Consider the following 14,343-nt stretch of genomic DNA (forward strand, 5'->3'; position numbering starts at 1 on the left):
AAGCCTTCTCAGCCAGAGCCAGCCCCACTGAAACGCCGGCGTGCCTCGGGATTTAAAGGTCCTGGGCCCTGGTGATAACGTCGAGCACTCTGGGTCAGCTGTTCCCTCACTTCTCTCCACCTTCAGCGATTCTGATGTTATTCAGCTGGGTTTTCCTCTCACAGAGTCTCTGCCAGGACGGCTCGATATCCCTTCTCAGCCAGAGCCAGCCCCCTGAAGACAGTTTTAATTCACTAACTTTTCTTGATGAATATACAAGAACTAAGAAAGCAACTCTGATAATCGAAAAAAAAAGAGTTTTCCACAGTGCAATTGCATTTTTGAAATCTTCCTTCTAAAATGCACACCTGGGTTTTATGTATGTATGTGTTTATGTTGGTAATAATAGGCTTTTCTTTATTTGTTACAAGAATTTGGTGCAGGAAGCAATTTGCTGATGTTCTAGATTATTTTTTGCTAGACTTGAAATAACTAGAAAAAGGGCTTTTTCGGTAGCTGGCCCTATACTTTGGAACGCACTCCCTGACTCGCTTCATCTCACATCCTCCACCCAACAATTTAAAAAATCATTAAAAACGTATTTATTTCAGAAAGCTTTTAGTTCATCGACTCCTTCCTAAATATCAACTTAACTACAACCCTTTACTCACGTATATTAATCATGAACAGTTTTTGAGTCATATAATTAGTTCTATGACAGTATTTTTGTTTATTGGCGGGCCATTTTTTTAGTTATTTATTTATTTATTTATTGGTTTTTATATACCGCCGCTCATCAAAGATATCACGTCGGTGTACATAGAACAAAAATACGCAGTTGCGTGTACATATAACAGTATAATAATATCTGGATTCCACAATACATTAAAACAGTAAAATACAAAATCAAGAACAACTTAATTAACGGAATATTAGATAGAAATATAGAGTAAAATAAATGTGATTGCATAACTTAATCTAGTATCAAGGCGAAAAAATGGGGGTATAGGAGGGGTGGGGAGCAAGTTGGAACGGGAAGGGAAGAGAAAGGGTAAGGAAGGAAAGGGTTATATACATATGTACAGAGGGCGAGATCAAAGGTTATAAGAGAGTAACAATAGAGCTAGAATGCCTAGAAGAGGAGGGCATAGTTAAACTAAAGTTGAGAGTAATAGTTTAGGGAAAAGATGGAAAGAATGGCAGACTAAGAAAAGGGAGTAATAGGAGTTAAGAGAGATCGTGTAAGTTAGATACATGTTAGGAACAGTAGAGTTAAAGGGGAGCACAGCAAAATCAAGTGTAGGCTTTAGTAAAAAGCCATGTCTTGAGCTTTTGCTTGAATGTCTTAGAGGACAGTTCAAGGCATAATTCAGTGGGCATAGCATTCCATAGTGTAGGTCCAGCTATGGAAATGGCACGAGCTTTGGTGGATGCATATTTTTTTTTTTTTTTTATTTATAATTTATTAATTTTCTCAAAAAACATTTACATGTAATAAGAAAAGGAAAATAGTGTGTTACAAACATAATACATAATTCCATACACTTCAACCATTAAAAAGAAAAGATAAATTTTTGTAACTAACACATACAGACCCCATAATCATTGGGGAGCCTTTCTTCTAGAATTATTTTAAGGAAATTATAGAGATTACAAGAATTCCATAAACTTTGAGAGAAAAATCTATTCCATTATACCAAACTTTAACTCCTAAATAAGGGCTTTAAACCTCTCAGCCACTTTTATCTTGAAGAAAAGTTTCTAAATGTCCTGGGTCCACGAAAATAAACTTATTCCTTTGATAGGAAATCATACACTTGCATGGATATTTTAGAAAAAAGGTGGCCCCTAGGGCCAAAACCCTCTGTTTCATTAACAGAAATTGTTTCCTTTTGTGCTGGGTTACCCTAGACACATCAGGAAACATTTGCAATGTTTGTCCACAAAAAACATAATTTTTATTAAGGAAATATTTCTGGAGAACTAAGTTCTTATGACTCTCTAATGCAAATACAACTACTAATGTAGATCTTGATTGAATGTTATCCACCGATGCCTCTAAAAAAGATGTCAAATTTGGGCTATCCGGTTGGAGTACATCCATATCACCATCTTTTTGTGTATTTTTTTTCACATTAGATATATAGTACAAGTTAGAAAGAATTATTTCTTCAGAAATACCCAAAATTTCTTTTGAGTATTTCTTAAACAATTCATTTGCAGATAACAATCTAGTTATAGGAAAGTTCAAAATTCTAAGGTTCTTTTTTCTTAATACATTTTCCACATTTTCCAACTGCCTATATATCATTACTGTATCTTTAATAAATGCTGATCCTGATGCCTGAATAGTGGCAACCTGTGTAGATGTTATCCCATTAGATGCCTCTATGGCTTGCAGTCTCTTTTCATGTTCCTCTAGGGCTTTCTTAGTATCTGTAGCGAATAAAGTGGCTTGATTCATGGACTGGACTAATCTCCTGTCCATGTTGGTTACTGCCCTCCAAATATCAGTCAAGGAAATATTTTCCGGTTCAGGTAAGTTCAGATCTAAAATAGGGGAGGGGTTAACAATACCCTCTTTTGCAGTTATTACACCTCCAACTGCTCCCATAAACATAGACTGGACCGGATTATCCTCCCCTGGTGGTTTAGCCGATTGAATTGCCACACCAGGAGAGTCCAATTTCACTTCATTGGGCTCTCCTTCCACCAAGGGTGAAAAGGATGTTTGGTTTTGAGGAGGAGAGGTTCCGGAATTATCCTCCCCTGGTGGTTTAGCCGATTGAATTGCCACACCAGGAGAGTCCAATTTCACTTCATTGGGCTCTCCTTCCACCAAGGGTGAAAAGGATGTTTGGTTTTGAGGAGGAGAGGTTCCGGAATCCCCAGATGTAAAAGATATCTCAGTAGCCAATTCTCTCATGTTTTGACTCACCCTCCGCTGAAGGTGGGCATCCATGGGTCCTCGGACTTCCTTCGACGTCGGCGTGGAGGTCTTAATTTTCCTCTTTCTCCCCATTTGCTGGTTCCTCTTCGAGGTGGAAACGCGCCCAGGGGCGCGCCCCTTTGGCGCGCGGCTTCGGCGCGCCGGCGGCTGCGCGCCGCTGTGGTGTCTCTTTATACCCACAGCGGGTCCCGCAGACGTCGGGGGGGGTGGAGCTCAATCCCTCGCGGCTCCTTCCTGGTGTCACTCTCTCTCCTGCTCCTCGCCCTCTGCTCTCGGCACGGTAGGCTCCCGGGCAGGGTTTGTGGGTTAAGATCTTTTATACCCACAGCGGGTCCCGCAGACGTCGGGGGGGGGCGGAGCTCAATCCCTCGCGGCTCCTTCCTGGTGTCACTCTCTCTCCTGCTCCTCGCCCTCGGCTCTCGGCACGGTAGGCTCCCGGTGGTGGATGCATATTTAAATAGTTTAGGTAATGGGGTTTGTAGAGTAGCAATATAGGGATTTCTAATAGGCCTATTAGAATTATTGAATTGAAAGGTGTTGGAGGGCCAGTTCATTTCTGGGTTGTGGAGGGCTTTGTGAATGAGGGATAATATCTTGTATTGTATACGGTAGTGGACAGGGAGCCAGTGTAATTTCTTAAGTATGGGAGTAATGTGTTCCCTTGTAGGTGTATTCGTGAGAATGCGAGCTGTCGTATTTTGTAGGATTTGTAGTGGGTTTATGGAATTTTTAGGCAGACCTAATAGTAACGCGTTACAATAGTCAATTTTCGAAAAGACCATAGATTGTAACACAGTACGAAAGTCGGAGAAGTGAAGTAGTGGTTTAAGTTTTTTGAGTGTGTGGATCTTAAAGAAACACTCCTTAAGGGTGGAATTAATACATTTTTTGAGGGACATTTGATCATCTAATAGTACTCCTAGATCTCGGACTTGTTGAGAAAATTGTGTGTGTGGTGGAATAGTATTTATTAAGGGAGTAGCATGTAGGGGGGTAGGAGGTGAGATAACCATGAGTTCTGTTTTTGTGGAGTTAAGGGCAAGCTGGATGGAGTTTAAGAGGTTGTTAATTGAAGTGAGTGTGGATTGCCAGATTTCTAAAGTTTTTGGAATGGAGTCAGTAATGGGAATAAGAATTTGTACATCATCAGCGTACAAAAAGTGCGGTAACTTAAGGTTTGAAAGGAGTTGGCAGAGGGGTAGTAGGTAGACATTAAATAGGGTGGATGATAGTGAGGAGCCTTGGGGAACTCCCTGCGCAATGAGGATTTCTTTGGATTTATGGTTACCAACATTGACTCTGTAATGTCTGTCGCTGAGGTAGGAACTAAACCATTTGTGGGCATGTTCCGTTATACCAATATCAGAGAGGCGCTCAAGGAGGATCTGATGGTTTACAGTATCAAAAGCAGCAGAAATATCCAATAAAATTAGGAGATGGGATAGTCCTTTATCTAAGCTTTTGATAAGGTAATCAGAAAGAGAGAGAAGAAGGGTTTCTGTACTATGTAATTTACGAAAACCGTATTGCGAAGGAGAAAGGATTTCTTGTTCATCCAAGTAGTTACTAAGTTGGCAGTTAATAGTTTTTTCTAAAATTTTTGCAATGAATGGGAGATTAGAGATAGGACGGTAATTGGTCAGATCCGCTGGGTCAAGCTTAGGTTTTTTTAGAGTGGGCTTAAGGATGGCTTGCTTTAATGGGAAGGGTACTATGCCAGAATCAATTGAGGCGTTAATGATCTTTGAGATGGAGGGGGCTATTATGTCAGGTATGGTGAGTAAAAGCTTCGTCGGGATGGTGTCAGAGGGGTGGGATGAAGGTCTGGCTTTTTTGAGTATGGATTCTATTTCCATAGTAGAGGTGTGTTCAAACTTTGTAAGTTTGGTAGAGAGTTTGCTAGGTTGTACAGTGCAACCATTTTGGGGAGTGTGGGAGGTGGTCGCAAAGCGTGTCATGATTTTGTTGACTTTATCATGAAAGTATTGAGCCAATTGTTCGCATTTGTTTTTTGCCTCTTCATCAGGAATGAGATTTGGGGTGAGGTTGGTGAGTGAGGTGACGTAATCAAATAGGGCTTTGGGGTTGAATTGGTACTGGTGTATTTTAGAGGCATAGAAATTCTTTTTGGCAATATTGATTTCATTATTGTAGTTGTATAGGGAGGTCTTGTATCGTGCCAGGAGAGTAGGGGAGGGGTCTTTGCGCCAGTTTTTTTCAATTTTTCTAAGAGCTTGTTTCCGTTCTTTTAGTATGGTATTGTACCATGGTTTTTTTGCATTTCTTTGAGATGATAATTGTTTAGTAATAAAGGGGCAGATTTTGTCAGCAACTGATTGTGTATGCTCAATCCATGATGCAAGGGCCGTATCAGCATTGCTAAAGTTAAGGTTGTTAAGGGCATATGACAGTGCAGACGTGAGTTCATCTTTGTTGCATGATTTGCGGATTTTTAAAGTTGTGGATACAACAGGCATGGGTGGGGGCCTATTTAGTGTGTTGGTGGTTCTTATAATGTAGTGGTCAGACCAGGGAATAGGTGAACATGTAAGGGATTCTGTGGTAATATGCTGGTTAGTGAATATGAGGTCGAGTGAGTGACCAGCTTTGTGGGTAGGAGAGTTTATAGTTTGCTTGAATCCTAGGGATTTCATGGCTTCAAGGAAGGAGGAGCAGCTTGGTGTGAGCGGGATATTGTCTACATGCAGATTAAAATCACCTAGGATAATGGCTGGGGAATCACTCGAGATATTTTTTGCAATGTATTCAATTAGTGCAGAAGGGTTGTTGTTGAGTGTACCAGGAGGGGCATAGATGAGGCATATTTGAATACTAGGTGCTTTAAATAAACCAATTTCAAGTTTAGGAGGGGTGGATGTAGCTTGTAGGGTGAGTTTCAGTTGTTTCTTAGTGGCTAGTAAAATGCCTCCACCCTTCTTTCTTGGTCTAGGGATAGAGATGATATCATAGATATTGATCGGAAGCTGGTTAAGGAGCACATTATCAGTGTCTTTTAACCAGGTTTCAGTTATTGCCAGTATGTCAGGTGTTTCATCTAATAATAGGTCATTAAGGATTGAAAATTTTTTGTTTAGTGATTGGGCGTTAAAAAGAATAAGAGCCAGTGCAGTGATTCCGATAACTTGGGTAAGTGGTGGAGAGACCATAGTAGTAGGAATGGATTTAAGGTATGAACGGTGGCGTGAAGCATATTGAGAAAGGGGTCTGTATCTATTATAGCTGAGTTTTGGGATGTTCAGCATGTTTGAAATGAGGTAAGAGGGGGAGGGTTACAAAGCGTTTACGTGTTGGTGAGTGGTTGTAGAAAATCGTTGTCCTGGGAGGTGAAATGTTGAGAAAGGAGGGAGCTTCTTACGGGATTACTGTAAGAAAGGTAGTATAAAGACACTAGGACAGTTACAGACAACAGGAAGTATGCTGTAGCTTAATATACAAGGAGGTAATGCAGGTGCTCAATATAAGGCCAGGTATATTTGTACGATGTAGTCTGTGGAAGCAAGATACATCTAAAGCAGTGTTCTACAAGCACCGGAGGGTCACACGAAGGGGCACACAAAGGGGCAGGCCCCTTTGTCGCGCTCCTTCGGCGCGTGACGCTCGGCGCGTGACGCTTGTGTGCTTCTCAAATTTAAAGGCCAATCAGGGCTGTCCCCTGATTGGCTGGAAATCGGCAGCGTGGAGCGTGTTCCCTCGGCGTTGGAGGCAGTCTGCGGGACGGCGTCAGCGCGACACGGAGGTAAGCAGGGGCAGCCTCGTGGTCGAGGTCGGAGGCGGCCGTGGGCAAGAGTAGATTAAAATCAGGCCTTACCCCGGCGGGTCTCCGGCGCCGATCGCGCAGGCCCGGCAGCGTATAGAGTCCCCCTCTGCACAGCACAGCGTCCGGACGAAAGGGCTCCGAATAGGAGCTTCTCAAAATTTAAAGGCCAATCAGGGCTGTCCCCTGATTGGCTGGAAATCGGCAGCGTGGAGCGTGTTCCCTCGGCGTTGGAGGCGGTCTGCACTTTTATATACCGATTTTCCAATAACAGAGCTACTGATCAATTCGGTTTACATTCTGAACAGAACAATGACAAGTTAATGTCTTACAATGAACAGGTAAAAGTAACTTGGATACAGCTATATGGGGTAATAACATAACATAACGTAAATGCTACAGAGCCTAATGTAGGCTAAAACAAAGAAGCAAGGTATCAATCTGGGAATGGATTTAAGTCTGTTAAGGATTCAAAGAAGGCCTGAGAGTTCTGGATATGATCTATATAGTTCTCTGGGGGGGGTTACTAAAGAAGGGTCCTTGGCATGGATAGTTCGGCAGGCTGTTGCTTATGAGAACGCTTGTTATGGTATGTCTTAGTTAATTTTAATTTAATTGTTTTTAGTTTATTATATACTATTTTTATGTATGTTTATTGTGAACCGTTTTGATTAATTCTTTAAATTGTAAAAGCGGCATATAAACATTTTTAAATAAATAAATATTAAAATGTCTGTCTCTTTTTCAAAATCGCTATGTAGGAATCTAAAGGACTGAATGCATTGTTGTAGCTTATCGTGGGTAGAAAAGTCTTCTTACCTTCCAAAATATCTTTGACAATCTTGTATGTTCGCCCTCAAATGTAACAGAAGCAGATGGACTTTAGAAGAAAAATTAGCTAGCCACTGCTTTCTCAAGAATCCTGAGCGAGCTGCAAGGTCTCCTTAACATAGCTTAGCTGACAAGGTGACCTTATAGGTAACATCTGCAACACTTTCCAAGTGAAGTTATAATTTTTCTGAGCCCAGCAAATCATAGGATGGGAAGCATTTTCAGACTGCACCCATGACTGCTAAATCATTCCATTTAACTCTTAAAAGATGTTAGGCACACAACATTTAGAGAATTCATTAATCACCAATTCTTTTCTAAAGGAATTCTTCTTTTGGCAATACCAGATATAGCAAGAGTCTACAATAGGAGGGCTTAGACCATTTATCTATTTCTTTCAGGTTTCATAGAAATCGATACTGAAAAGGGTTTGACTGGCTAACGTACCCCGAAATTCGAAAGTCATTTAGCCAGAGAAAAAGAAGTAGGATGGGGAGTTCTGAGGGCATGGCTAAAACTGATCAGGCTAGCGCTGATATTCGGCACTAGCTGGATAAGCTTAGCCAGGTGAGTTTGCTCTAAATGCAGCCCAGTAACTTTATCCAAATTTCCCGAGATGTATTCAGCAGCAGACTTACCCAGTTAAATCTTCCTGAATATCCCAGATAAGTTACCTGGATAGCATTATAAAGCCCTTACCTGGATAGCATTATAAAACTCTTGCAGTAAGGATGCACCTTTTTAACCATTTTGTCTATAGTCAGGTGAACAGCAAGAAATGTTCCCCTTTTCTCCTGAGTACCCAGCAAAGGATCTGCTGGGATGTGTAACTCATTTTTGTGTCTTTACGGCAATTATTTATGAGGGGTTTGTTTGGGGTTTTTTTAGTGTACCCCACACTGAACTGTGAAAAATGCGGAGTATAAATATTTTTAAATAAAATAAATCTCTGAAAATGAAGATTTAATGTTCCAGCAATTTGTTTTGTCAGAAAGCTAATATTAGAATCATTAAAAAGTCCAAGGCTATCAGACGGTAGATTTTCTATACCCGAGTCTAAAAATTCTGAAGCTTCTGAGAAGGAAATACTAGCAGTATGTGTATGCTCTACGAGACAGGAACTGTCTTTCTATTGTCTCTTACTGGAAACAGATGTTCCCCTCTGAGGAGGACCTGCTGTTCTCTTTGGATCGCAGAAAACGTTTTATTTAGCCATTCAATGACGACAGGCTGTAAGGCAGGAGTGGAAAAGATGTAATCCCCAGCAAAAAGTCTACCAAATGCAGATGTATCACTACTTACTCATGTAAAACACCTGACATGCATATTTTATTGCACTTTCTTGAATTTAAATTATTGTTTTCAAAACTAATCCTGATCCGACAGGCATCTCTCATTGAATAATAAGGTCCATCATAACACCCATGTAGCCACTTTAGAAGTCAAGTTCTCGATATGTGCTACACACTATGAGTCATGTACAATCACAGATCCACTGAATAACTTTTTTTTTCAAGAATTTAGATACTATGCATATAAAATAAAGGAATTTACTTCCCATTTAAATCACTGTCCAACCCAACATGACGTCATGTTTCGTATGTCTGCTTCCTTGACTTTAACCCAACGGAGACTGGTTCTGATTGAGCTGGAAGTCCAAAGCAGGAGGAAACTTCCAAGCCGAATAAAAAGCAAGCTTTCAGCTTCAGTCTACAAACGTCTTACGATGGCTTTAGTTAGCAGGTGCCAGGGGACGCTGTTTTTATACAGCGAGATCAAATGAATAATATATAATGTATTGAAAGTAAACATTCGGCACGTCCAGCTATTGTTTTCTGCTTACCACTCTCACAGGGAGAGGAACCATATCATTAAAAATATAAAAAAAATGTTTTAAGTAGCCAGGAAGCAAAAGTCAAACGAAAAGAATTCAGACACAGTGATGATGTCGATATCAAACCGAGCAGAGGCAATACTATGCAGCTTGATGGTATCTTTAACAGGGAGATGCTTATCCCTGCTTCGTGTCTTCCAGCATTAACGTACAGATCTCTTTCACAGGTAATGAAATCCCTGCCATGCGATAGCCCAAGCTTGGCTGATTAAAGGCATCTCAGCTCATGAGTGCGCATCACATTATATGGACTTAGTGCAAGCACAGTGCCTCTACCTGTTAAGCATACAGGCAGGGCCTACTTCTACAATGATTCTGCCAACTTTGAAAGTATTACAAAAACGTCATAGAAACACAGAAATGACGGCAGAAGGAGACCAAATGGTCCATCCAGTCTGCTCAGCAAGCTTTCTCTTTTTTTTTTTTCTCCCCATACTTATCTGTTTCTCTTGTCCCTTGTAAGTGACTTTTTGTTCTATTTCCCTTCCACTCCCGCCATCGATCTATTTCCCTTCCACCCCCGCCATCGATGTAGTTAGCAGTGCTGGAGCTGCATCTAGGTGAAGTATCATTAAGTTATGTTATGATCAAGTGCCCAACGGTGGTTCAGTACGAAATCGGTGATTGTTTGTTTTTTTCAATCTTTTTTTAAATGTACACGAGTCCATAACTAAGAAAGCAAAAAAGCAGCTACATTTCCAGAGAGATTCTTCCATGCCAGGGAAAGGGTACATTTGCCCTGGTCTTTTGCTGAATCTTGCCACTAAGGAAAGAGGTAGACAAGGCAAGAGTGAAATGAATAAAGGAGGAAGAAATACGTGGCTGTCAGAAATGCAGGTTTTGCTTCCATCCCCGGGGCTGTAGCAGCTTCGGATTAGACCAGATCAGGGGTGGAGAATTTTTTTTTTTTTTTACACTGGACTGCGTTAGGCAGGAGTGTGAGACATGGTGGGGGATGGAGGGGGATGGAGGTTCCCCCCCCACCTTCTGACGACGCAGCTGGCCAATGATGCAAATGAAAACATCCAGAAGGACCAGAGCAGGAGCTGCCACAGTGCTGAGGAGCAAGTGAGAGCGGGCAGCGGGAGCAGATCTGCAGATGTGCAATGGGCCGGAGGTTCTCCCATCCCTGGAGAAGAAGTTCAGGAATAGGGGAATGCTCGCCATCTTCCACTCCCCTCTTCTGCCCGACACAAAAAAAAAAAAAAATTCAAATAAAAACAACAGTTCATAGACGGGACAAATCAAATGTTATTATGACGTTTCCCAGAGCTTGAGAAATGAACAGCTCCAGATCCCTGATGAAGATACTGTACTGTGTGTGATGCACTCTAAACACCAGCATGGGGAATAGTTTAAAGAAAGAAAAAACGTGCCGTTTCCTAACCAAGACAAATTCCAGCCTTTGCAAAAGGAAATCTGTTCTGTCATGATCTTACACACCCAACTCTCCTTAATTATTACTCTCCTGTCTACTTCCTATTCCCCACCATCCTCGCCCTTCTTAATCCACTTCCATTCTAATGAGACATTAAATCACCTCCCTCTTCCTCGTAACCAGCTGTCCCAATGTGAATTATTACAGTTTGGTCAAAATGCATTCCTGATTGGTGTGTACTTCCAAATCATTTATCCCACCAAAAATCCAATGGCACCGGCAGAGCCAGCATTCAGAGCACTGCCAAAGTGTTTTCGGCCGTGTGCAGGAGCTGTAACCCCATGAGCCTCTCGGTCTCTTCCAGAGCTAAAGCTTTAGCAAGGGAGTCATGTATCATCGGTACTTGCTAGAGATATAAAGTTGCTGGATGGAATAAATGACATTTTTATGGAACAATTAGTCCAGGAACCAACAAGAGAGGGAGCCATTTTAGATCTAATTCTCAGTGAAGGACAGTTTTTGGTGAGAGAGGTAACGGTGGTGGGGCCGCTTGGCAATAGTGATCATAATATGATCAAATTTGAATTAATGACTAGAAGGGGGACAGTAAGCAAATCCACGGCTCTCGTGCTAAACTTTCAAAAGGGAAACTTTGATAAAATGAGAAAAATTGTTAGAAAAAAACTGAAAGGAGCAGCAACAAAGGTAAAAAGTGTTTAAGAGGCGTGGTCATTGTTAAAAAATACCATTCTAGAAGCACAGTCCAGATGTATTCCACACATTAAAAAAGTTGGAAAGAAGGCAAAACAATTACCGGCATGGTTAAAAGGGGAGGTGAAAGAAGCTATTTTAGCCAAAAGATCTTCATTCAAAAATTGGAAGAAGGATCCAACAGAAGAAAATAGGATAATGCATAAGCATTGACAAGTTAAATGTAAGACATTGATAAGACAGGCTAAGAGAGAATTTGAAAAGAAGTTGGCTGTAGAGGCAAAAACTCACAGTAAAAACTTTTTTAAATATATCCGAAGTAGAAAGCCTGTGAGGGAGTCAGTTGGACCTGCCAGAGAGAAGATAAGGCCATCACGGAAAGATTAAATGATTTCTTTGCTTTGGTGTTTACTAAAGAGTATGTTGGGGAGGTACCCATTCCAGAGAAGGTTTTCATGGGTAATGATTCAGATGGACTGAACCAAATCACAGTGAACCTAGAAGATGTGGTAGGCCTGATTGATAAACTGAAGAGTAGTAAATCACCTGGACCGGATGGTATACACCCAGGGATCTGAAGGAACTAAAAAATGAAATTTCAGACCTATTAGTAAAAATTTGTAACTTATCATTAAAATCATCCATTGTACCTGAAGACTGGAGGATAGCAAATGTAACCCCAATATTTAAAAAGGGCTCCAGGGGTGATCCGGGAAACTACAGATCGGTTAGCCTGACTTCAGTGCCAGGAAAAATAGTGGAAAGTGTTCTAAACATCAAAATCACAGAACATATAGAAAGACATGGTTTAATGGAACAAAGTCAGCATGGCTTTACCCAGGGCAAGTCTTGCCTCACAAATCTGCTGCACTTTTTTGAAGGAGTTAATAAACATGTGGATAAAGGTGAACCGGTAGATATAGTATACTTGGATTTTCAGAAGGCGTTTGACAAAGTTCCTCATTTATTTAACACTTTTATATACCGACAATAGCGTGCAACATCATACCAGTTTACATCCGAACTGACAGGAGGAAAGTACATAAAACAGGGACAGGGGGGGCAAAGGACCGAAAGAGGCAGAGGAGAAGCCGGAAGCAGAGCAAACGAAATATAATGCAAATAACAGGTAAAATACTGCAAGTAACATGACATAGTAACAAAAACTATATACAAGGATCAGGGCAAAGTGGGGGTTAGCTTAGGTATGAGGGAGGTCAGTGTCTAGTCAGGGTAAGCCTGCTTAAAGAGCCATGACTTTAATTTCTTTTTGAATTTGGTGGTGCAGGGCTCAAGTTGAAGGAAGGTGGGAAGAGAGTTCCATCGCGTGGGATCGGCAAAGGAGATGGCGCGATCCCTTGTGGAGGAGAGATGAGCCTTTTTAAGAGAGGGTACCTGGAGGGTTCCTTTATAGTTTGCCCTGGTGGGACGGTTAGAGCATGTGAGGCAGAAGGGTTCGTCTAGCCAGTTGGAGTTGTGACAGTAGATGGACTTATGAATGATGGAGAGTGTTTTATAGAGGATACGTGAGGGGATGGGGAGCCAATGGAGGTCTTTAAGGATGGGGCTGATTTCCGGGCGTTTGTGATGACCCTCACTACCGTGTTCTGGAGCATTTGAAGAGGTTTTATTGCGGAGTAGGGAAGCACTAGCAGGAGGGAATTGCAATAATCTAGCTTGGATGAGAGGGTGGCCTGAATGACTGTGCGGAAGTCATGAGGGTGGAGTAGGGGTTTTAGCTTTTTTTAGGACGTTGAGCTTGTAGAAGCCCTCCTTGAGAATAGAATTAATATATTTCTTTAAATTCAATTGCTGGTCCAGGAAGACCCTGAGGTCTCTTACAAAAGGCTGCGCTGATATGGCACTGAAAACAGGATCAGAGGTGATTGATGGTTTAGGGGTTTGGTGTTGGGATATGAGGAGCAGTTCTGTTTTGGTGATGTTTAAGGCAAAGTGGAGGTTTGTGAGTAAGTTGTTGATGTGCCCCAAAGCTTAAGTGCATCGGATAATGAATCATGGATGGGAATGATGATTTGGACGTCGTCGGCATAGAGGTAGAACTTGAGGCCGAGGTCCGATAGGAGATGACAGAGGGATGTGAGATATATGTTAAAAAGGGTGGAGGAGAGGGAGGAACTCTGTGGGACACCTTGGGACAGGGAGTAGTGTAGATTCTGCATTACTTATTTTGACGGAGAACTTTCTATTGGATGAATATGATTTGAACCACAGGACAGCTAAGCCCGAGATGTCTATTTCCGTTAAAAGGGTGAGGAGGCGGTTATGGTTGATTGTGTCAAATGCAGTGGAAATATCTCTCTCTCTCTCTCTCTCTTCCCTCCCCCCCCCCCCCCCAGTGGTTGTATGCAGGAAATACAACAGGTCTGGCACCTATCGCAGAGTCTGATGTTATCGCAATGTGCACTAACTTAGCTCTTTGCATAGGTAATTAGCGCAAATTGCGGTAAACTGACTATCTGCGTAAACCACACCCCTTTTGCTATCGCCTGCGATACTTACCGTATTTTGATAAATCTAGACCTATGTTTGTTGTGTGCAAAAAATAAAAAAAAATAAAACAAGACTTAGGGTAGAGCAAGGAATGGGGTTATATACTCCAGTCTGTAACTGTCAAGAGTAAAATGTGAAAAGTAACGAGAGATACGTACTCTGGCTTGTATACAGGTAACCAGTAGACTAATCTTCCACCTCTTACGAGGTGCTGTGCCGCAAACTTCAGCAGGTCCGAAAATATATCACTCAGGCCATAGTTCAACGAGACAGAGATGTGGCTTTCTGGGCTGAACAACAACAATATTAAGTAT

General features: G+C 41.6%; 1 protein-coding gene across 5 annotated transcripts in view; it reads right to left on the reverse strand.

Annotated features, from left to right (window-relative positions):
• The window catches only part of TRMT11 (tRNA methyltransferase 11 homolog), a 157,719-nt gene that overhangs the window by 64,314 nt on the left and 79,062 nt on the right, over positions 1-14,343 (reverse strand). For all 5 annotated transcript variants that reach the window (XM_029596683.1, XM_029596682.1, XM_029596684.1 and 2 more), the window contains one exon: positions 14,188-14,319. In XM_029596683.1, the coding sequence (XP_029452543.1) occupies positions 14,188-14,319 (132 nt within the window). The remainder of the gene's footprint in view (positions 1-14,187; positions 14,320-14,343) is intronic.

This window comes from Rhinatrema bivittatum, chromosome 3 (genome assembly GCF_901001135.1).
Source record: "Rhinatrema bivittatum chromosome 3, aRhiBiv1.1, whole genome shotgun sequence".
NCBI lineage: Eukaryota > Metazoa > Chordata > Amphibia > Gymnophiona > Rhinatrematidae > Rhinatrema > Rhinatrema bivittatum.